Source organism: Pipistrellus hanaki (assembly GCF_964339955.1).
Source record: "Pipistrellus hanaki genome assembly, chromosome: 2".
NCBI classification, from domain to species: domain Eukaryota; kingdom Metazoa; phylum Chordata; class Mammalia; order Chiroptera; family Vespertilionidae; genus Pipistrellus; species Pipistrellus hanaki.
Genome location: NC_140504.1, coordinates 50432285 through 50458218, shown reverse-complemented (window position 1 = coordinate 50458218; position 25934 = coordinate 50432285). Strand labels below are relative to the sequence as shown.

Below are 25934 nucleotides of genomic sequence, written 5' to 3'. Positions count from 1 at the left end.
ATTAAGTCAGGTAGTAGGAAGCAATCGGATACATTTTACATTGGCATCAGGTTAGTTGGGGGACAGAGGGCGGAATGGAAAGCTACTTAATTTCCTGAGTCAAGAGATGATATAATTCAATGGAATGAAAGATGACTTTTGTTTCTAACAATTTTCTCTTTAAAAAATAAGTAAAATTTTAAAAATCATCTCATTTCAATATATTTTTTTAAAACCCAACAGTTTGCCCTAAGACAAATTTGTATAATTAAACACTTCAAAACATAATATGGCATGTGTAAAACATAATATGGCATCAGCTACTTATATAGATCACTTTATTAAAATAATAGAAATTGTATGAAAATCAGCACAATACTTCATTTATTTATTGTATAAGTTTGGCAAACAGCACAAAAATCCAGCAATATTTTGAACACGTAAAAAAGTCAAATGCTGAACAGTACTGGAGAATTTTTTTTTACATAATTACTAATAATGAGCACATGTAAGATTCCGCAAAGCTAGCAAACTGGGGTGCTTGGCTTCTGAACATATACCACAAAAACACATCAAAAAACAATATAATTTACCTTTACAAAAATCACAGCCAAGCCATAGAAAAGAAGGATGCTAATAATGAAGATACAAACATACATGTGTACTACATACATCTCATACATTGAAACGCTACATACATCTTGTACCCTGAAATGCCATGTGTAGAGAGCCAAGCAGAGTAAATTCAGGCTCCTCACTGAGGTTAGGAATCATTTGAGAAGAATTTAATGCTTTTATGTAACATACACAATTCTATTATAAGCAGTTCCTAGATCATAACAACGTATTCTATTATATATCTGAGAAGTTGAGTCTTTTTTGTTGGCAGTATAAAATTTCTGACCAGTATCAAAATTCTGATAAAACACAAATTAAAGGCATTTTCTAGTATATGCAAATGTCATAGGGGGCATCAATGAATGTGAGAGAAAATCTTAGATTTCACACTAAGTTTCTGCTGAGCTTTGTCAAACCAAACAGCTCAACTATAAGGCAAGAAAAAATAACCCCCTACAACAGATTAGTGAGTCTTACCACGTAAAGTTAGGAATTCAACCTTAGGGGAAAATTCTCTACATAAACGGATCTAAAATAGCTGGAATTGAAATGAACATCTAGAAATTACCCAACATCGTGACTCAGTCATTGGTTCAGAAGCCTGACAAACAATCTGTTGGTATATTTTATCAAATTAACTTTTTGGAATCAGCACCAATCCCCAAAACCTCAAATTATAATATTTAATCTTCATTGAAATACATTCTTTTGTGCTATATAAATACAACTACAATCAAATTAAAGACAGCTGAATTTAGTCAACTTATATATTTTTGTGTAGACTGGGTAGCAACTTAAATTATTATTTATTTACTTGTGCTTCTGTTTTGGGGCACTTTGATTGAAGAGAAATTCATTTCACAGGATTACATCTTGCTAAAGCATTCCTTAGCATTGGTCCAAACTTGAATTCCCTTAGAAACAAACACAAAAAGAACTTTAAACTGTGAATCTGAAAGGATCCTGAAAGCCCAAGTATTTAGCTTCCTGGTATGCTTTGTTTGCTTTTGTGAATAATTAACAAGTCCAGAAACTATGACACTTTCTGGTAATAGCTAACATATGTGAACGTCTAAAAAAGTAGGAAAATCATTTGTATGAGCCTCTCTTCAAAATGCAGGCAGAACTCCTACAACTTTTTTTTCAAAATTTAGTTTTTAAGCATCAAAACATAAACTCATTTACTCATATCACATATTCTTAGCATTTCTACTTATAAACTAAACACATTTTCATTCAGTTTTTCTATGTAATATTTGAAAAAAAAAGACAAAAACCTTATTAGTCTAACAATTAAATATAAATTAATGAATTATCAAATTATTACTCTAATAACTGTTTTGATAGAAATCAATTAGAGGCCCAGTGCGTGAATTCATGCACGGGAGGGGAGGGGTGTCCTCAGCCTGGTCAGTAATTGGGGCCCATCTGTGGGGGGGAGGGGCCGGAAAGGGGCGGCCGGCCAGCCGGGGGAAGGGACCGTGGGAGGTTGGCTGTGGGAATACACTGACCACCAGGGGGCAGCTCCTGTGTTGAGCATCTGTCCCCTGGTAGTCAGTGTAAGTCACAGCAACTGGTGGACAGGTTATTTGGTTGCTTAGGCTTTTATACATATAGATTATCGAATCCCTCAACAGTTCTGGCAAGCTGTGTAGCACAAAGCTAATCAATATATATAAAAGCCTAAGGGACCAGACAACAGGCCAGTAGCTTGATGTGCACTGACCATCGGGGGCAGATGCTCAATGCAGGAGCTCCCCCTGGTGGTCAGTGAGCTCCCGCAGTGGGAACACCACTCAGCTGACAGACAGTGCCAGACGCTGGGCTCACGGCTGGCGAGCACAGCTGCGTCAATGCGAGCCTCTCTCGCGGACACTCCTCCTCCATGCCCGGGCAGCGGCAGCAGGCACAGCAGGGCCGGGATGAGTGGAAGCAATGTGGCAACTAGCCCAGGCTCAGGCTCTTCCCCAGCCGCCTGCCACTTCACACACTCCTTTGTGCTGTGTGGGATAACCGGACACTGGGCTGGAGCCCAATGAGCTGGCAGGTAAGGCTGGGCTGTGTGGCTCAGAGGTCCACTGATCCCCACAGGCCAGGCCGAGGGGCCCCACCGGTGCATGAATCTGTGCACCAGGCCTCTAGTAAGATAAATTATACCTAACATGCTTACATAAGAAGGTATGATTGTAGACATGTAACAGTAAAATCTAAAGTATTTTTAAAATAAACAAGATACATAGTCTCTAATAAACTACTAAATTATGAAGAATGAATCCTATACAATAAAAGACTAATATGTTTAGTGTCTGACAGTTTGTTTGACCAGTTGCTATGACACACACTGACCACCAGGGGGCAGACACTTTGGTAGGTTAGCTTGCTGCTGGGGTCCGGCCAATCGGGACCAGGCAAGACGCGTTGGATACGCCCTGGAGCCCTCCTGCGGTGCCTCCCCAGCTCCGATCATGCATTGATGGGGCCCCTCAGCCTAGCCTGTGAGGATCCGACTGAACCTGGCAGTCCAATATCCCCAAAGGGTCCCACCCTGTAAGAGGGTGCAAACCAGGCCAACGGACCCCCATTGGTGCAAGAATCCATGCACCAGGTACCTAATAATTTAATATTTAAATGTTAAAATGTGTCTATAATTATCAAAGTTTCAAATGATAGGAAAAAAAACAAGAATCTTTTTAGTTTTTTTCTTTCTTGATAAGATACAAAAAGCAAATAAAAATTTTAAAAACACACAAAAACCCTTTAAAATGCTTCAGATTGGCTGGATAAAATAGTATTTAATAAACAGAGTATTTCTTGTTAGATGTCTCATGGATATCTTATTTTGACAGTGCTTCCCCCTGGTAGTCAGTGCATGCACTGTCAAAATAGAATATCCATGAGATATCAACTGGAAACACAAACATTGCACACTAGCACATATAATGCAATCTTGCTTTTGTAGGGAAGAGGAAAGTATGTATTTTCTAAATAACTGTATATATGCAAAAACACCTGGAAGAATGGATACACATGATGAGATTTCTAAAAGGAATTTGGGGCAGAAGGCTAAGATGCTTCTGGATTATTTGAAATTTTTCAATGAACATTTTGTTTTTATGACAATTTTAAAAATAAACTTGAAAATCGATCAAGTATTCTTTAAAAAGCCTCAGCCCCCTTGATTCAACAAATTAGAAAATTCACTATCAGAAAGGCTGACCAGTGGAGAGAACCAACATGGCAGCGTAGGCAAATGCATGTACTCGCTGCTTCCCACACCTCATAAAAATTACAACTAAAATACAGCAGAACCACCATCATTCAGAACCAGTTGAATAGAAGTCGTATAATTAGAAATTAAAAAGAAAGCATATTGAGACTGCTAGGCAGGGTGGAGGTGGGGAGCGGGCTGGTCTGACACCCACATGTGGCTTTTTTTTTTTTTTTAATCTGTTTTGTGGGTCAACTTTTGATATGCTCATACAGAAGTTCTGAAGAGAATCTTATACTTTTATTTTTAAATATATATTTTATTGATTTTCTACAGAGAGGAAGAGAGAGGGATAGAGAGCTAGAAACAACAACGAGAGAATCATCAATCAGCTGCCTCTTGCACACCCCCTACCGGGGATATGCCCGCAACCCAGGTATATGCCCTTGACTGGAATCGAACCCGCGACCTTTCAGTCCGCAGGCCGATGCTCTATCCACTGAGCCAAACCGGTGTCGGCAACATGTGGCATTTTTAAAATTTTTAATGAGAGAGAGATACCTCAGCTGCAGAGGCCTCCCATGAGGAGCAAGGGCTCCACAAGCTCTCAGCGAGGGTTCCAGTGATGAATGGGAAGTCCCTATAACTTCAGGCAGTAAAAACCCATGGGGATTGTGGCTAAGTTGACACAGAAGCTGCCGGAGCCCCAGCAGTTCCTCTTAAAGGGCCCTGACTTACTGGGGCTTGCTCCCTCTGAGCTCCAGCGCTGGGGCAGTGGTTTGGGGGGACATACAGGGAGGAACTGGATTGTTCTGCATCAGAGCAATAACTTGGGGGCGGCTTTCTCCCACACAGGGGTGCTCACAGGGTTCCTCGTTTCTAGGACATCCCCTGTCACAGAGCTGACCTGCAGCTATGTCTGAGTTTCCATCACTGTGGCCCACACTGTTTGCTCTACCCTGGTGATTCCAAGACCCCACCCCACCCAATTTGCAGCTTTACTCAAGCTGTTTGCAGATATGAATGGATTGCCCTGGCTCAGGCTTCAGACTTTTCTAAAGTCTCTCAACAAGCAGCAGCTGGCATCAGAGTGCCCACACCAATCAATAAGAGGCCCAAGACCTGGTATTAGCACCAGCCTGCCTTGCTTCACAGTTTGGCCTTTCCTGGGCACTTCCATGCCCAACATAAATAGCGGCCACCTGCAAATTGGTCTGTAGCTCCTGCTGGGTGGCTCCAGGACAGTGGCTGAATTTGCACATCCTGGAAGGCCCCAGAGCCAATGGACCCAGGGGACAGCTTCAGACCACACCAGATTACAACTCTACACATCTACAAGCGACACACTCAAGGGGCAGACTCAGGGAACACCAAAGCTCCACTGAAGCAAGTCCTGCTCCATAGGGGTGTCTCCTGCACAGCAGCTCCTCCACTGCAGCTGGTCCTCACAACCAAGTGGCCAGGAGATCAATTCCTCCCACTGATGCCAACAGCAATCAAAGCTCAATTACAACAAGACAATACACACAGCCCACACAGAGGTGCATCTAGAGTAAGCAGCTCAGGGGACTGGGGAGGCTGAGCCATTGGGCCCTAATGTCACCTACTACACAAGGCCACTCTACCAATTCCAGGAGACATAGCAGCTCTACCTAATACATAGAAGCAAACACAGGGAGGCAGCCAAAAGGTGGTGGAGATAAAGAAACATGTCACACCCTAGCTGGTTTGGCTCAGTGGGTAAAGTGTTGGCCTGCAGACTGAAGGGTCCCAGGTTTGATTCCAGTCAAAGGCATGTGCTCAGGTTCCGGTCAAAGGCTTGATCCCAGTAGGGGGCATGCAGAAAGCAGTTGCTCAATGATTCCTATCACTGATGTTTTTCTCTCTCTCTCCCACTCCTTTCCTCTCTGAAATCAATAAAAATATATTAAAAAAGAAAAAGAAACATATCACACACACACGCACACACGCACACACACACAAAAAAACACCAAAAAAAATGAAAGAAACATTTCACAAAATAAAGAACAGATGAAAACTCCAGAAAAAGAGCAAAATGAAATAGAAGTAAGCAAACTACTAAATACAGAGTTCAAAACAATGGTTATAAGATTACTCAAGGATCCTAATCAGAGTTTCAAAGGACTTAGCGAGAATTTCAAGGAGATTAGTGAGCACATCAAAGACATGAAAAAGGACCAATCAGAAATAAGCATACACTAACTGAAATAAAGAATAATTTATAGAGATTCAACAAGAGAGGATGAGGAGAATCAAATCAACAATTTGGAATATGAGAAAGCAAAAAACACCCAATCAGGAGAGCAAAAATAATACAGAATCCAAAAATATGAAAATAGTGTAAGGAGTCTCTGGGACAAGTGTACCGACGTTCACATTATGGGGATGCCAGGACAAAAGAGAGACCAAAATATTGGACACCTATTTGAAGAAATAATGCCGGAAAATAATGCCAGAAAACTTCCCTTATCTATCTGGTAAAAGAAATAGACTTGTAAACCCAGGAAGCCCAGAGAACCCCAAAATAGAGGAACCCAGAGAGGCCCACACCGGAACACATCGTAATTAAAATGCCAAAGGTTAAAGATAAAGAGAGAATCTTAAAAGCAACAAGAGAAAAGCAGTTAGTTACCCACAAGGGAGCACCCATCTGGCTGTCAGCTGATTTCTCAACAAACTTTGTAGGCCAAAAGGGAGTGGCAAGAAATATTCAAAGTGATGAATAGCAAGGACGCAACCAAGATTACTCTACCCAGCAAAGCTATCATTTAGAATTAAAGGTCAGATAAAGAGCTTCACAGATAAGAAAAAGCCAGAATTCATCACTACCAAACCAGTATTACATGAAATGTTGAAAGGTATTCTTTAGGAAGATGAACAAGAAGAAAAGGGGGTGGAGGAAAGAGATAAAAAATATGAATAAAATGGCAATGGGGATTGGGCCTAAACCAGCAGTTGGACATCCCTCTCATAATCTGGGACCACTGGCTCCTAACTGCTCACCTGCCTTCCTGCCTGATCACCCCTAAATGCCTCCCCCCACTGGCATGGTCACCCCCAACTGCCCCCCCTGCCAGCCTAGTTGCCTCCAACTACCCCCCCCAGCCAGCCTGGTCATCACTAACTGCCCCCCCCCCCCCCCACCATCCTGGTTGCCGTTACTGCCCTCTCTGCCAGCCTGGTTGCCCCCAACTGCTCCCCTCAACCCCCACCGGCCTAGTCATCCGTCACTGTCCCCCTCTGCCAGCCTGGTCACCTCTCACTAACTGCCTTGCCGGCCTAGTCACCCCATGCAGCCTGTTCGGTCATACATTGGGTTGTGATGGTGCTTAGGCTTTTATAGAGAGAGATATGCATTAACTACAGACACAGACAATAAGGGGTGGGGCGGGAACCAGGTGGAGGGGGGCAATGGGAGAAAAATACTCTCAACAATAAAGATTTTAAAAAAAAAAAAAGTTGACCAAAAAAACACAAGTGACATTTGCTTTTAAGGCTAATATTAATATTTTTATGAAAAATTTTTGGTTTATTGCTACTGTAATTTAGTATTTTATTATATTCAATTACCATTTTGAGTAGATAACATGATGAAACTTTATATTCCTGTTCTTGGGAAATAAGGTGACTATATACTCTAATTAATCTCATGTGAGTAATCTATTGCTTACTATAGTTATTATCTTAGGATACATGAGTTGACCCACAAGATATTCAAGGTATGACCAAATATACCTGCAGTAATATCCTTTTTTAATCAAAAAACTTATTTCTAGCATCCTCAAAAATCTAACCCTAAGGAAAGTGGGGGGGGGAAAGTTCTTTAAACCATTATATAAAATCTGCATTTTATTTTGGGAAAAGCAGCAAATGGTAAATCACAAGGAGCTTATTAGTAAGTCTTTTATAAAGAAAAAAAAGTAAACCACAAAAGCAAATCAAAAAACTTTTGTTACCTGATCTTTTGGACCACCCAAGATTTAAACTTTTTAATTGTATTTTAATTTTAGTGAGAGGAGCGGGAAAAAAGGAGAGAGAGAGAAACATTTATGTGAAACATCAATAGGTTTGCTTCCTACACACCCCTTACCTGGGATCAGCCTGCACCCTGGGCATGTGCCCTGACTGGGAATTGAACCAGCGATGCCCAACCAACCGAGCCACACTAGCCAGGGTAGACCACCCAAGATTTTAAAAAGCAGATAAGTAAGACTGTAAATGTGAAGCACCCTGTGAAACAGCAAGGCAGATAGTAGGAGTTGACAGGATAACAGCAACAGAAACACAAACTATACAGATTCAACCATCAGCATTTGCAGATTGACCAGTCATGACTTTAACTTCTCTTAGGTGACCCCAAAGATCCACAACATGAAGTAACTTACAATTTCACTGAGTCAAAAATGTGAATTAGCCCAATACTAAAGGAGCCCAGTTAACTGGTGTGTTAAGTCTGGTGTTTACGTCTGAAAATGTTTGTTCTTTACTGCTATTATTTTTTATACAAATGAAAAGGTCTAGGAAAGTGATTGGTTCCTAGCAAGAAAATAAAAACTTTGGATAAATTAAAACATGAGTGTTTACATGAGTGTGATTTTTCCTCTAAGAAGGTCTTCATAAATATAGGAATCTACTTTACTCTGTGGTTTACTGAGAAAATGAATGTTAAATTGCTTGATAAATTGTGAAGGGCTAGACAAATGTAAAGCACACAGATAGATCTAAGGTTATAAAAAAGTTGTTAAGGAATGTTTTATATTTTATTCTTACAACAGCATTTTAGAAATTGTCAAAAGACTTATTTTAACTAAAATTAGCTTCAATGTTTGCATCTTATACTACAGACATCAGCTACATGAAGGATATACTCTGACAACAAATCATAACCAAACAAATATAAGCTATTTTTCAATCAAAGTATCCATAACTGTTAGGAAGGATATTTTACTGTCCTATCTAGAGACAATCATATAATCAAAGTAATGTTAATATATTTTTTTAAATACAAGTGATAAATGGGGCACACAAATTTGAAACTTCAAATGAGTGAAGATTCAGTAACTGATATTTTGGTTATGATTCTTCTTTTAAAATTAAGTAGAGCCCTAGTCAGTTTGGCTAGAAGATATAGCATCACCCCATGGACTGAAGGGTCCCGGGTTCGATTCCAGTCAAGGGTACGTATCTCAGTTGCAGGTTCCCCAGCGCTGGTCTGGGTGTGTACAGGAGGCAACCAATGAATGTGTCTCTCTCAGATCAATATTTCTCTCTATCTCTCCCTCTCCCTTCCACCACTCTGTAAAAATCAACAGAAAAATATCCTCGGCTGAGGATTAACAAAAAAATAAAAAAGGAAAAAATAAAATTAATTTGATAAATTGGGAAATATTATGGAAGGGAAGAAGAATGGACTTTAAAAACAAAAATGATACTTTGATTCAAACAGGATTAGTTTATTTAAATTTTGTTTTCTTTTCTTTTTTATTTATTGGTTTGAGAGAAAGAGAGAAAGAAATATCAATTTGTTGTCCAAACAAATATAAGCTATTTTTCAAACCTGAAACCTTGGCACATTGGGATGATGCACTAACCAACTGAGCAACCCAGCCACGGCCAGTTTTATAAAATTTGTAAGCACTTCTGCATGCACTTGTATCTTTACTGAAACCAAAACCCACCTTTTTGCACATACTAATCTGCATGACTGCATAGCTTATGAGAGCCTCCTTTAAATCACGGTTCTTCTGCTCCTTGAAGCGTTCAATATCGGCCCAAGCATTTTTCACAAATTCTCTGAAATAAAAGGCATAGTCATTGTTATTATAACTTAAATTAAGTGAACTATATCCTATAAATTCAAATAACCAGTTCTCATTTGAGTTGGTTTTTGTATTTTAACAGAGGAAAAAGCTTTTCCTTGCGTAAGATCTATTTTTTTAATATGTTATTGATTTCAGAGAGGAAGAGAGGAGGAGAGAAAGAGATAGAAACATCAATGATGAGAGGGAATCACTGATTGGCTGTCTCCTGGAGCACACCCCACACTGGGGATCAAGCCTAACTGGGAATCAAACTGTGACCTCCTGGTTCATAGGTCAACGCTCAACTACTGAGCCATGCCCAGCCAGGCAGATATATTTTTCTCTCCCTAAAAATTACAGTGAGAGAAAAAGCAAATATCCTCCCTCCTACATTTTAATAATCTGCATTTTTGCCACAAGAATTTCAGCTTCAAATCCTACATAGGATTTACATAATAAAGAGGTAATTATGCAAATTGACCCTCACACCTTCTCACAAGATGGCTGCACCCATGTGGTGAAAGATGGTCACCACAAGATGGCCAGCAGAGTAGGGCAGTTGGGGACGACCAGGCCTGCAGGGGAGGGTAGTTAGGAGTGACCAGGACACCAGGGGAGGGCAGGGGCAACCAGGCTGGCAGGGGAGGGCAGTTAGGGGTAATCAGACTGGCAGGGGAGCAGTTAGGCGTCAATCAGGCTGGCAGGGGAGTGGTTACAGAGTGATCAGGCAGGCAGTCAGGCAAGCAGTTGGGAACCAGCAGTCCTGGATTATGAGAGGGATGTCCAACTGCCTGTTTAGGCCTGATCCCAGTTGGACATCCCTCAAGGGGTCCCAGACTGGAGAGGGTGCAGGCTGGGCTGAGGGACACACACAACCCTGTGCATTAATTTTGTGCACCGGGCCTCTACTCTCTATATATAAATGCCTAAGCAACTGTTATGAATGAACAACACGTCAACCAGTTGCTGTAACATGCACTGACCACCAGGGGGCAGATGCTCAACACAGGAGTTGCCCCCCGGTGGTCAGTGCACTCCTACAGCCAACCTCCCGTGGCCCCTCTTCCCCCAGGCAACCAACCTCCTGTGGCCCTTGCCCCCCAGCTGGCCCCCCTTACAGGCCTCAATCGCCGGCCAGGCCCAGGGATCCCACCCGTGCATGAACCATGCACCAGCCTCTAGTTATTCCTATAAAACAGATATAGATGCCACATGAAGTTGCCTGCCTAGGTCACTGCAAAGTATATACTCTTTTTACCAAGATAGAATATATATCACATTTATCATGTATTTGCTTTAAATGACTACTACAGTTGCAAAAATTCTGACAATTTTTTGTCTATCTAACTCTATTTATGAAAGATTACTTTATTTGGTGCCAATGGTTCTAAAAATTACTCAAAACACCTCCAAATCAATGATATACTCTTTGTCTACCATGGTCTACTCACTGAATAACAGATGAAAACAATAAGGAAAGTGAGCCAAACGGTGATGGCAGATCAAAACTGAATTTCTAGAAATATTTATGGAATAATTACATGGCAAGCCCTATGCAAGATGCTGAAATATAAATAAGAAAAAGACATGATCACTGGCTTTGAAGGGTTTGTAATTTAGCCAGGGACACTCACTCAGAGCAACTCATCATCCAGTACAAAACCACCACAGTGCAGGGGCAGGAACCAAGTGCCACACAGCCTGTGAGGATAGGAGAAGGCTTCGCAAAGGAACAGAAGAGCTGGGCACTGAGGCTCACCAGGCATTTGTTAGATGACAGAAAAGGAAGGGCAGAGGGAATGTGCAAAGGATAGGATCATAAAAAGTGCAGGGAAATATTATGAAGCTGGAACTTTCTTCTTCCTTTCCCCCCACATTAAAACAAATGTTTCGCCAAAGCCGGTTTGGCTCAGTGGTAGAGCGTCGGTCTGCAGACTGAAAGGTCCCAGGTTCGATTCCAGTCAAGGTCATGTACATTGGTTGTGGGCACATCCCCAGTAGGGGGTGTGCAAGAGGCAGCTGGCCGATGTTTCTCTCTCATCGATGTTTCTGGCTCTCTCTCTCTCTCTCTTTCTCTCTGTTAAAAAAATATATAAAATAAAAATTGAAAAAAAAATGTTTCTATAACATATTTTTGATAACTCAAATTTCTTAGTAATTCAGTAACTGCATTTTAGAACAGTCACATCCAGGGATGCTAATGAAGCTGGCAATTGTTATAAAGCAACAATCCACCATATAATCTACATGACTGGCTTTGTTAAATACCTCAGCATTTTTACCTGCCTTCCAGATTTTTAGCCTTTAGCTGCTGTTCCCCTTCACTTATTTGTTCTTCAAGCACCTTTATTCTGGATTCTCTCTGCTCTGGAGTTTCTTGACCGAAGAGCTTGGTAGTCATTCCCTTCAAAGAAAATGTTCTCACAGTCTAAAAGGATTTAGAAACAAATGAATAAATAAACAAAATGTGATGTATGTAAACAATGAAATATTCAGTCATAAAAAGAAAGGAAATTCTGACACATGCACAACATGGATGAACCTTGAGGACATTATGCTGAGAGAAAATAAGCAGTCACAAAAAAAAAAAAAAAAAATTCTGTATAATTCTACTTACAGGAGTTATAGGATAGTCAGATTCACAAACAGAAAGCAGAATGGTGAGCCCTGGCTCGGTAGCTCGATGATTAGAGCATCATCCTGATATGCCAAAGTTGAGGGTTTGATCCCCAGTCAGGTCACACACAAGAATCAACCAATGAATACATAAATAAGTGGAACAACAAACTAATGTTTCTCTCTCTCTCTCAGAATCAATAAATAAATTTTAAAAGTTAAAAAAGAATGTGGAATAGTGGTTGCCAGTGGTTGGCAGAAGAGGGAAACTGAGGGTTGATGTTTAATGGATATGGTTTCAATTTTGTGAGATGAAAAGTGTTCTAGAGGTTGGCAGCATGTTCTTACTACTATACTACTGAACTGTAAACTTAAAAATGGTTAAGGTGATAAATTTTATGTTATATACAGTGAGTGGTCAGATTATTATGCGTTCAGAGATCATAATTATCTGGCCACTCAGTGTATATCCTATATAATAAATGGCTAATATGCAAATTATCCCTTCGACGAGGAGTTCGACCAGTAGGCAGCCCTGCCAACCGCCCATGTCCCCTCCCCCTGGCCAGGCTGGCCAGACTCCACCCATGCAGGAATTCATGTACCGGGCCTCTACACACACACACACACACACACACACACACACACACACACACACACACTGAGTGGCCAGATTATTATGCATTCTGAGATCATAATAATCTGGCCACTCAGTGTATATTTTACCACAAGTAAAAACTTTTTAAAAAAGGAAACAAAACTTTTGTCATTTCCCCCTAGATCACAAGCCTATAAACTAAGGGGCTCCTAATATTATTACTAATACTGAAATAATATGGAAGAGACAGAGTAAAATTCTAACTGAACTTCTTAATGAAATGGAAAACTTCTAGCTAAAGTGTTTCTATACTAATAAAAGCCTATGAGGTCATCACGCCCTCAGGCCATAACAATCCATCAGCTGGAGGCTGCATGTGCAGCAGGTGCATGTGGGTGGACGGGGACTTGACGCTGCATGCACAGTGCAGAGGCGAGTCCTGGTAGATCTACGTGGCGAGGCTTGGAGGCTTCACACAGCGAGGAGGCGGGTCCCGGCGGCTCTGTGCGGCGATGCCTGGGGGTCCCGTGGCACCGCACAGTGCGGAGGCAGGACCCCCGGCTCCATCCTACCTCTGTAGGGCAATCCATCAAGGAGCCCGGATGGGTGGGCAGGGCCTACCACTTTGAGGCAATTAATCGCGGGGCTCACACTATGAGAGGGCACAGGCCAGGCTGGGGGAATCCTCCCACAGTGCATGAATTTCATGCACTGAGCCTCTAGTTTCTTTATATTAGTGGTCATATTTTTCAGGCCAAAAACAAAAATAAACCAAACTAAAGAAACATTTAAAATCTGCATAACACACAGTAAAAATCTGCATGACCTTCCAGACATCATTTTGGATGAAGCCATGGCGGGGGCTGAAGCAGAGGCAGTTAGGGGCAATCAGGTAGGCAGGCAGAGGTGGTTAGGGGCGATTGGGCAAGGAGTCAGGAGATCGGTTAGGAGCCAGTGGACCCAGATTGCAAGAGAGATGTCTGACTGCCAATTTACAGGATCAGGCCTAAACTGACAGTCAGACATCCCCCAAGGGGTCCCGGATTGTGAGAGGGTGCAGATCAGGCTGAGGGACATGCCCCCACAACTCACAACCCCGTGCACTAATTTCATGCACCAGGCCTCTAGTCTATACTAGTATATATAAAAGCCTAAGAGACCTTACAACTGGACGGTAGCTCTGACATGCATTGACCACCGGGGTCAGACTCTCAATGCAGGAGCTTTCCCTTGCCAATGCGCTCCTACAGCCAATCTCCCACAGCCAGCCAACCTCCTGCGGTCCCTCCCCCCCACCCCCCCACCCCCCCCCGCCCCACTGGCAAACCTCCCATGGTCCCTTCCCCGGCTGGCCCCGATCGGGCCTGGGCAAGACAGCCCCAATCGGCCAGGAGGGATCCCGCCTGTGCACGAATTCATGCACCAGGCCTCTAGTCTTTAATAAAAACAGGATGCCTACGTCCAAGCATTAAGGTTTACTGCTTTAACATTTCTTTAATCCCTGGAGTTTGTGCAGGGAAACATTTTTCTCTTCACATGTAGCAGTAGAGAACCAAGCTCCCTGTAAAAGGACTGGGAGTTTCCCCTGGGTTTTAAAAATAAATTGAGCCTAATATATACCTGTTTGATGGTCAAAGGTCTTTCCCCATAAAGATCTTTGATTTTTCATACTCATAGCAAGTGGGTACCTATCAGTACCTTTGAAACTAAAGTACTTGATAATATAAATGGAAGCATTGTCACTACTTCATTACTTCTAGACTGTGTGCTCTCACCACGACAGCCAATTTATGCCAATAAGATAGCAGTGGAGTAGAAAGCTGATTACAGAAATGACCTAAGCCTAATACAATAAGATATGGAATTTTCTTCACAAATGCTCACTGTAAGCATTCAAGAATCAAATATACAAAAAGCTCCTTGTAAAGAGAGATACACTGATTCTGAATGGAAATGGCTTTTCAAAGTAAACTTTCTATAATATACCTTATAAAATTAAATCTGACGAAGGTTATTATTTCAATCCCAAAGAATAATGTTTTCTCACTTGAACTTAAGTAGAAATGAAATGACACTTATTACACAGAGCAATGTTAGCAAAATATAATACTATAGCTTTTATTTTTTTATATCAAGATCACAACCCAAAGAATTATAAATCTGCCCAAAAATTATTCCCCTGTTAAAGCTACAGGCATCCTGAGCAGTACAACTACAGCTCATGCCACATAAGGCCTGCTACAGTAATACCAGAATTCTAAATGGAAAACCACTCACCCCAGTTGCCAGTTCCTCACATTGCTGCTTCTTAGATGCTAAGTCCTGAGCGGCCATCTCCAAGTCATATTGCATAAGTTCATGTTTCCTGCACACAGCCCTAGGGATGAAAAAGAATGCTGCCATTTAATTTTTATGGCTTCTCTTTTATCATCTTAAAAAAATTTTCAGGGGTAAAGGGGAGGCATCACAATGTCTTGGAAGGGTCAGAAATTGTGTATCCAGAATTTTCAAGTTTAAATATAGTTGCCCAACATTAAAAATTAAACCTAGCAAAACCTAAGTATAAAAACTTTATATGCCTTAAAACAAAAGGTTGTTTTCTAGATACTTGTAATTTTTTTCAATAAACATCTAAAATTGCCCTCGCCAGTTTGCTCAGTGGCTAGAAAGTCAGTCTGCAGATAGAAGGGTCCTGGGTTCAATTCCAGTCAAGGGCATATGCCTGGGTTGTGGGCGTACAGCAGTCAGCCAATCAATGATTCTCTCTCATTATTGATATTTCTATCTCTCTCTCCCTCTCCATTCCCCTCTGAATTCAATTTTAAAAAGTTTTAAATAAATATCCAAAATTATCACATCATAAAATTTTTTTTATATAATATAGAAACTAATGCTACCATCTCACATAGCAACTGAGTATTCTTTAAAAATACTAGTATATCTCAAAGCTTTATTCTTTTTTATTTAGAAATGTCTATTAGTTTTTAATATCATAAAATTAATCCTTGCTCGCTGTAAAAACAATTCTAATACAGGAATGCACAAAATTAAAAAAAGTTTCAAGAACCTTCTCTTTTCCCCAATCCCCCTATCCAGACACAATCCATGTTAACAGATGACATATATCCTTTCAGACTTGAGCTAGGCATTTACAAATGTATATATCTACAACCCTAGTGATTTCACATCTTTTCTTACTTAACTATATGCCATAAACATCCTATATAATAAAAGCCTAATATACAAATTGACAGAACAGCAGAACGACCAGAGGAACAACTGGTCGCTATGACTCGCACTAACCATGCTCAATGCAGGAGCTGTCCCCAGCCTGCAGGCCCCAGGCCAGCCAAGGCAGGTGCCAGCAGGGGCCCCTCTATCACCCCGCTGCTCAACCTGCAGAGGGAGGCGACTGGTGGCAATGACAGGAGGCAGGGCCAGAGAGCGGCAGGACCAGGCTGGCCAAGGCAGGTGCCAGCAGGAATGCCCTGATCACCCTGCCAGTCACCCCACAGACTGACATTGATCTCCAGCCAGGCAGGCCTAGGGAACCTACCCTTGCAAGAATTTTGTGCACCAGGCCTCTAGTATTTCCATATTAATACATGTTAATCTTTTCTAGAGTTTTAAAGAAAATTCCACTGTATTCAGCAACCTCCTATTCCCTGGTAATGTGGAAATACCTTGGTGAAACTACTTACCACTCAAAGCTCTAGAAGAAAAGATTAACAATGTTATGTTTTCATACCAATTACTGAACAGGTAAAGAAATATTGCTCTACTGTTTTACTAACCATTTTTTTTCTAATAGAATTTTTAAACTGTTTTTAAAAATGACAAAAAATTACCAAAAGTGGTTACAATAAAAGCTACTATTATAGGAAAATATTAATTTTTCTAAGATGAATAGAAAAAAATATAGTAACTTCTTAATTAATATGACCACCTATCAGCGAGTTCTGTTTGGCTTTATAGAAGATACCAAAGAATAGAAGATAAAGTCCTGATATTAAGAAGTTTTATAGCCATTACTAAGGAGGTAAGATCACAGGTGTGAAAAAAATTACAGTATAAAAATGGCAGAATTAGCCGGGACCGGTTTGGCTCAATGGATAGAGCGTCGGCTTGGGGACTGAAGGGACCCGGGTTCGATTCCGGTCAAGGGCATGTACCTTGGTTGCGGGCGCATCCCCAGTAGGGGGTGTGCAAGAGGCAGCTGATCGATGACTCTCTCTCATCGATGTTTCTAACTCTCTATCTCTCTCCCTTCCTCTCTGTACAAAATCAATAAAATATATTTAAAAAAAAAAAATGGCAGAATTAGAATAGATAGCCCTGGCTAAGTGGCTCAGTTGGTTGGAACATCATCTCATACAGATGTTTTTAAGTGTACAGTATAATGGCATTAAGTACTGTACAAAAAGTTGTGCGTTCAATTCCTGGTCAGGGCACATACCTAGGTTGCTGGTTTGATCCCTAGTTGAGGCATACACGGGAGGCAACTGATGCATGTTTCTATCACATTAATGTTTCTCTCTCTTTCACAAATCAACAAACATATCAAGTGAGGATTTTAAAAAGGCAATATACAACCTAGTAAAAGATAGTGTTACATACATATTCAATCTATAATTTGCTTCCAATCTTCAAATTAAAAAAAGTACGAAGAACAACACACAGACACTTGAAGCCTGAGACTGACAGCTTTTATCAATATATTTAGAGGCCCAATGCACATAATTCGTTCTAGGGGCTTCGCTCTAGCAACCCCAGCTTCATCTGGAAAGTCGTCCAGAAGGATATCCAGAAGGTTGTTTGGCTGTTTCGTGTAATTAGCATATTAGCTCTTTATTATATAGGATGTATCAAGGACAGGAATTACCTTAAATTTCTGTCTAGCGCTCTGCAACACAGAGGACTACAAAGAGACCTCATTCAATATCTGGAGAAATTAATTAATTTAAAATCTTTTTATTCATTAAAAAACTTTACTATCTCTATTTTAGAGCACCATGTATATAGAGTGGTGACCAGCTGCATCTCTAACACTTATACTTACCGTAGGGCTTCTGCATAAAAAAGATACTCCTTTAACTGATCTGCATAATGCTCTTCATCTTCCAAAATATCATCAATAGAAGATGCATACCTATTTAAAAAATATTATAGAAGCATTTATCAGGACATTCTAAAAAAGTGCTATTCAAAGCATAATCCATAGACCATTTACTACCCATCGGTGACAAAGTACAGAAAATGAGAATAAGCATTTAGAAGCATTTATAGCAATTTCTAATTACCATGACAATATTATTGTATTTTACTATAATGTTTCAATCAGCTTGAAAATAAAAAGTAAAACAAACCAAAAAATGGCCATTTTTACAAGGAGCTTAAGGAACACTGTAAGACAAGAATATACTTTGTTCAAAAATAATATAAAAGAGCTATAAAATCTGTAGAAAGAATAATAGTATAATAGTGTTCTTGGTAGCAACTACATACAGTAAGGCCAAAAACTATCGAAAGAAAAGTTGAGCAAATAAAGATTACAGAAAACTTTAGGAGCTTTATTTTATTAGAATTCTCAATAAATCTGTTTTGATTCGAACAAGCCCCTCGTTGTTAGGCCACTCTTGGTCCTGGACCTGAGTCTTTCCTGTACAGAAATGTGATGGCTCTCCATAGTGCTTCTCCAAATCTACAACCACATATCGGAACACCTCTATAAAATCTTCCCAGATTCCTTCAGTCCTCATTCATCACTCCGGATATTTATCAACAATTTAGGACGTAGGTTGTATCAAAGTAGACTCAAGTATTGATTTTATTTTCCTGGTCACATTATAAATTTTGTAAGGACATAGGCCATGTCATTTACTTTAGTATAGTCATGCTTTTTTCAAATTAATTCCAATTCCCTAGCATCAGAATAAAAGAAAAATAAACTTTATGTTTCCACGCCTGCTTCATATAGGCAAGGAAACATAGTCCACTGTAAACTAAGGTTCACTGAAAAGTGATGTGCCTATGGGATTTATAAAAGTAGGCATATTACAACTTCTGTAATTACAAATTTACATCTGTAGAGTGTGGAACATATTCTAAGAATCATTGCTTTGAGTAAGAAAAAATACATTTAGCTCATAAACCTGTGATTCTGGAAAGTTAATGTTAAAAAAACAAAACAGAAGAACTGCAGGCCATGGGGCTTGAAAATAGGAAACAGTGTAGGGATAAACACATAGTGGTAAAGGATTTCAGCTACCAGTAGTAACATTAGTTTTATTTAATACTTTACAATCAATTGAAGGAATACTAAATTCCTGCAAACACTGAAAATGTTACGTCAAAAAAATGCAGGAAGACTTCCTAATAATCTGGATGAAAAGTAGCCAGTTAGCCTAAATACAGCCCAAAGAAAAATAATACTTAGATAAAATTAATGTTTTAATTTTTATTACTGAGTTGTAACTCATATCTTATAGTTAGAAATATTTACTCCAAGTCTATGACTTGCCTCTTCATTATCTTAATGGTGTCTTTTCTGTTTGTATATGTGATAAAATATATGTAACATAGAATTTACCTTTTAGATAATTTTTAGTGTACAATATAATGGCATTAAGTACATCCACATTGTTGCAAACATCAGCACCATCCGTCTCCCCAACTAAAACGGTATCTACTGAACAGTAAACTCCTATCTTCCTCTCCCCCATAGAAACTTTTGATAGGCAAATTTTTTAATTTTGATGAAGAACAATTTACCATTAAAATATTTTTCTTTTCATGTCCTTTTAAGAAATCTTTGCTTACTCAAAGGTTACAATAATATTTTCCTGTTCTCTACTAAAATACCTAATTTTATCTTTTACACTTATGTATATAACCCAAATTGAATTAGTTTTTATATAAGATATGAGATATGCCTCAAGGTTCATTTTTTCCCCTCATGTAGATATCCAATAAATTTCCAAAAACATTTCTTGAAAAGGACTATATAACTGTAGATTTACTAGTATTTCTGAACTCTATTCTGTTCCATTGATCTGTTTATCTCAATACTTTACTATCTTTAAATAGTAAGTCTTGAAATCAGGTAATATATTCCAGGTTTTGTGGAGGTTTTTCAAGATTATTCTGGCTATTCTAGATCCTCTGAATTTCCACATACATCTTAGAATCAGCTTACCAATTTCTATTAAAAAGTCCCTGGAATTTTAATTATGGCTACAATCCATAAAGAATTGTCACATTAACACTACTGAGTTCTCCAATCCATAAGCATGAGTTATCTATTAATTTAGGTCATCTTCAATTTCTCTCAGCAGTGTTTTTATATAAAGTCTTCAGTGCAGAGGTCTTTCATATCTTTCATTAAATTGATCTCTAAGTATTCTGGTTTGTATTATAATAAATGCATAGATAAGTGGAACTACAAATCAATGTCTCTCTCTAAAAAGCAATAAAATTTTTTAAAGTATCTGGCTTGATGCTATTATAAATAGCACTGTTTTAATATTTTTGTTTTCTAATTGTTGCTAGTATATCAAAGCAATACTTTTTAATATATTGATCATATATCCTGCATTCTTGTGGGTTTTTTATTTTTGTTTTGTCTTTTGTTAATCCTCACCCACAGATATTTTTCCACTGATTTTTAGGAAGGGTATAAAAGGAAAGGAAAGACAGAGGGAAACATCGATGTGAGAGAAACACATCAATTAGTTGCTTCCTGCACAAGCCCCTGACCAAAGCCATGGCCAAGGAGGAGCCTGCAACCAAGGTACATGCCTTTGACCAGAATTAAACCTGGGACCCTTTGGTCCGCCGGCTGACACTCTATCCACTTAGCCAAACTGGCTAGGGCTACTGCAATTCTTATTAAATTCAGTTGTTAGTTCTATAATGCTTTTGGTTGATTATAATTCTTTCTAATGTAAAAGATCCAAGATCCTGTTAACTGCAAATAAAAAATGGTTTTACTTCTTCCTTTCTAATACTTATTATAAGGTTGTATTTTCTTGCCTCATGGCACCACTAAGACCGCTAATACAACAGCAAACAACCTTGCCTTGTTTCTCTTTTAGGAGAAAGTGTTAATATTTCACTATTAAGTATAATATTAACTATTGGTTTTAGACTTGAGTTAGTATCTTTTATTCCTAGCTTGAGGATCATTTTTACTGTGAATGAATGCTGAAATATTTTTCCTACATGAATGGAAATGAACATACAGACTTTCTTTTTCATTCTGCTAATATATGAATAAGACAGATTGGCTTTTCAATGTTAAGTTAAACTTGCACTCCTGAGGTAAACTTCTTTAAAGACAGGCAGTGAGATTAGAATCAACTGCCAATAGTGTTCTATCTGCTAATCCCAGTAGCTTCTGTTTTTCTGGTTTTCTTATTCAAAAGAACTCTTTACCTCCACTCATCAAAGCATAATGTAAATGCCAGCAAAACTGATAAAAAAGAAGAATCACTAACACTTCACCCTAGGTTTTACCTCCTATTCTCCAGATACTTACACATCCATATGATGACCAGCACTCTGCAGTCCATCACCCATTTCTTTTTCTATGGCACTCCATTCACTGCGAAGAAAAAGATAAAACAAACACAATTGTGTATTAGATATGGAATTCTATCAAATGGAATTTTTTACAAGTTTTTTTTCTAATAGCTTTTAAAAATATATCTGTATTTGGATTTATTTTCTGTGACTCAAATATGCTGCTTTCACCTTAAGTTTAAAACTAAATGCAAGTGAAGGTTTTTGTTTAACAACAGATACTTAAACTCAAGCTGTTTGTAAACCTAGTTTACTCAAAGTCAGGCAGCTGATCAGAGACAAAGATGAAATTAGAATCAACTGCCAATAGTGTTCTATCTGCTAACCTCAGCAACTTGGTTTTTTTTGTTGTTGTTTTCTTACTAAAAAGAGCTCTTTACCTCCACTCACCATGCATATGACCAAAAAATAAAAAAAGTAAAGCATAGAATCATTAAACAAAATACATCTGGTGTTTTTAAGCTCTGGGACACATGAGTTTTGTGTATACCTAAAATGTGCACAGGACTTTCTGAAAGAAATTTGCTTGTGTATTTTCCTGGAATCCTTTGAAAGGAATTATACCAATTAAATTACTACTATCCACCCCTTTAAATCTCCAAGACCCCTATCCCATTCCTTAGCTCAGGATGGCATATAAGCCTCAAGTGCCCAACTTGCCTTGAGTCTCATATCTTTAGGGTTTCCATTAAACACGAAATTAATTTTCTTTTTTCTCCTATTAACCCGTCTCTTGCCAATGTAATTTAAACCAAATAACAAGAAATATGCAAGTAAATATTTTAAAAAGCTATCTTGAAAAAGTCTTTAAAATTATAAAGTGAGACGAAAGAGAAAATCACTAAATCTATAAAATTTTGATTTCCAATAAAAACTTCTTGGGCCTTCTGACGAGAAAGTAAAAGGTAACACTCACTGCTTCAGAGTAGTTTCACTATTCTGCTCAATATATAGGACTTCCTCACTATTTTTTATTTAAAACGGGGCATCATTTTAAAAAAATAATCTTCAACTTTCCAGACTCATCAATTTTCAAAAATTAGCCCTAGCCGATTTGGCTCAGTCGATAGAGCATAGGCCTGCAGACTAAAGGGCCCCAGATTTGATTCCAGTCAAGTGCACATGCCCAGTTTTTGGGCTCGATTCCCATTGAGGGAGAATGAAGGAAGCAGCCGACCGAAGGTTCCCTCTCATCATTAATGTTTTTCTCTCTCTCCCTTTACCTTCCTCTCTGAAATCAATGGAGATACATTAAAAAAAAATTTCCCCCAAAAAATTATAGTTTTCAGACAAAAACCTAATTAGAGCTAATTGTTATTTAAGAGTTTATGTAATGCTTACCTGAAAACTCGCCCGTAATTCCCATGTACTTTATATACACCATAGAGTCGATCTGCTACTCTCTGGAATACATATTTAAAAGAAACTGCTATTATATGATCAAAGATATATACAATAATAAACCTTGCTTAGTATAAAAAACTTGGAAAATATGGAAAAGAAAACTTAAACCTCCCAAAGTCTTATCACTCTTGATATAAGAAACGTATAGACAATAATTAAAACATATATAGAAAGAAGTATGAAAGTGATTACATAAATATAATGACCATACTATTTTCCCCCATGATAATAATTTTACCCAGCAGGCTAACAGATACAAATTTAAATTTTTGCATAAAATTCTACCTACTGTACAGACTGTGTAAGCATTCCTTGTTGGATATTTAGTTATCCCTCTTTTTCCAATATTATAAATAATCTTGTAATAAGCATCTGAGAGTAAGGCTTTTTCTAAATTTCAGATTGTTTCTTTATGATAAAGTCTCCCAAGTGTTATATAGGAGAAAGAATATAGACATTTTCAATTCTATTGATAGTTTTACACATAAATGCTCAACGCATACAACATGCTTCTATGCTACTCTGTCAAGATAACTCCTTCTAACCAACAAAAACATTAGGTTTTTAATAACATAATTATAATTAGCATCACAGGGTTGAAATATATACTACCTAGCCATTCACACATGTTTTACAAAAGACAAAAAACATCATGTTTGATAATTTGCTTTACTTTCCCCCAATGTTATGGATAAGAACTGGAAGACCAAAGGTTAATCCCACATAAAACCCTAAAAAATTTCTAATATGCAGTTTCTAAATATAAACCCTAAGGATAAATTCCTTACTCAAACAGGAGAAATTTGAAAAGTTAGGCATTAACCATATAACAAATCTTAACCTTTTCCATACTTTAGCTTAAAGTGAACAAACCACCATGGTAAACACTTGGAGCAGGCCTAAGGGAATTATAAAATGTTTTCATCTTGCCTTGGCCTGCTCTGAAGGAACCCACTAGACTAGACGAATTAAATAGAGAAACTAGTCTGCAGTCTTTTTAAAAATATATATATATTATTGATTTTTTTTACAGAGAGGAAAGGAGAAGGATAGAGAGCTAGAAACATCGATGAGAGAGAAACATCGAACAGCTGCCTCCTGCACTGCCCCCACCGGGGATGTGCCTGCAACCAAGGTACAGCCCTTGACCGAGATCGAACTCAGGGCCCTTGAGTCCGCAGGCCGACGCTCTATCCACTGAGCCAAACTGGTTCTGGCTTGACTGCAGTCTTAATCTAAAGACAACACTGCGATACCAGGAGGCGCAGGAGCCCCGCTTGGAACGCCCTGGAGAGCAGCATCAAGAACACAGTAAAAAATGTCCAGCCCACAGTATACCCCACAGAACCCCAATTATCACTCCCAATACAAAACCCATCCAGGAAATATTAAAGCAAAACACATCTTCTTCTACTACCCAGGAAGCACATCGGCTCAAGCAGGAATATGAAAAAGAACTAGTATGGCTTTGTGGCCGACTTGACAAGGGCAATTTACAGATTTCAGAAAAAGACAAAAACTCAAGAAACAAACAACTAGAAGCCAAACAGGAAACACATTATCAAAACACTCCCCTCAAAAAATACCAAGTTGTTTCAAATACCCCATCACTTCCAGTAACAGAAAAGAAAAAGGTCACAAAAAAATCAGATACCAGCTGAAATCAGTTTGGCTCAGTTGATAGTGTCGGCCTATGGACTGAAAGGTCCCAGGTTCGATTCAGATCAAGGGCATGTACCTTGGTTATGGGCACATCCCCAGTGGGGGTTGTGCAGGAGGCAGCTGGTCGATGTTTCTCTCTCATTGATGTCTCGAACTCTCTATCACTCTCCCTTCCTCTCTGTAAAAAATCAATAAAATATATATTGCAGTTGAGCAGCAGACAGAAGTGGCAGATGAAATTGATATAAGCATGGATAACAATGATAATATCCATAGTTCAAAAGTAATTAATGACAGCCCAGCCACAGTGACTGGACATCAACCTATGAACGAAGAGGTAATGGTTCAATTCCCAGTCAGGACACATATCTGAGTTGTGGACTTGATTCCCAATAGGGAGCATGCAGGAGGCAGCCAATCAACGATTCTCTCTCATCATTGATGTTTCTTTCTCTCCCTCTTCCTTCCTCTCTGAAATTAATTACACACACACACACACACACACACACAACTAGAGGCCCAGTGCACATTGAAAGAAAATTAACTAGAAGGTGGCCGGTGGGCCAGGACTGGGCTGGACACGCCCTGGAGCCAACCTCCCATAGTCCCTTCCTGGCCACCCACACCTGGGGGAGGGGTGCCAGGGCTCAACGGGCATCTGCAGAGTGGGTGGGGTCCCACCAGCAGGTGGGGTCCCTCGGCCTGGCCTGCAGGGATCGGGCTGAAACAGGCAGTCCAACATTCTCCGATAGGTCTCTGAGTGTGAGAGGGCACTCTGCAAAGTTGCTGTTGCTCGGCAGCTCCTGTGTTGAGCATCTGCCCTCTCGTGGTCAGTGTGCATCATAGCTACTGGCTGGTCGGCTGGTCACTTAGCCTTTTATAGCCTATATAATCCTATACAACAAAGAGGTAATATGCAAATTGACCACACCATCACAAGGTGATGGCACCCATGGAGGGGAGCAGGGCCGGCTGCTCCATGCCACCGGAGTCCCCTAGCCCCGCCAGGGGCCTTGGGTCCTCCTGCATCCCCACTGACTGAGGCTAAGGCAAGCAGGGCCAGCCAAGGCTTGCACTGCTGGCAGTGGCAGCAGCAAAGGTGTGATGCGGGCATTGCCTTCCCAATTGCTGGGTCGCCTTCCACCCGAGAGTTCCTGGACTGTGCGAGGGGGCAGGCCAGGGTGAGGGACCACCCCCCTCCAGTGCATGAATTTTCATGCACCGGGCCTCTAGTATATATTAATAGATAAAAGCACAGGCAGGGGGGAAAAAAGCAATTAATGACATCATCAATGTCTTAAAGGTAGGTGTGGCAAAGATGTGGCAAAGAGCCAAGAAATGGATCAAGCAGAAGCAGAGAGCAACAGACTGGGAAGATGCACTAACTAGCTCCTCAAAGTCTTTGCTTGCTTTATTAGCACAGACAGTGTGGTACATCCAGAAAGTT

General features: G+C 39.7%; 1 protein-coding gene across 1 annotated transcript in view; it reads right to left on the bottom strand.

Annotated features, from left to right (window-relative positions):
- Nucleotides 1-350: 350 nt before the first annotated feature.
- Nucleotides 351-25934, bottom strand: part of SNX4 (sorting nexin 4) — a 65690-nt gene continuing 40106 nt past the window's right edge. Inside the window, exons 8-14 of the mRNA XM_084871676.1 lie at nt 22763-22824; nt 21378-21443; nt 17901-17990; nt 15119-15218; nt 11910-12055; nt 9505-9619; nt 351-1511 (exon numbers count right to left, since the gene is read on the bottom strand). Coding sequence (XP_084727802.1) covers nt 1464-1511; nt 9505-9619; nt 11910-12055; nt 15119-15218; nt 17901-17990; nt 21378-21443; nt 22763-22824 — 627 coding nt within the window. The 3' untranslated portion in view covers nt 351-1463. The remainder of the gene's footprint in view (nt 1512-9504; nt 9620-11909; nt 12056-15118; nt 15219-17900; nt 17991-21377; nt 21444-22762; nt 22825-25934) is intronic.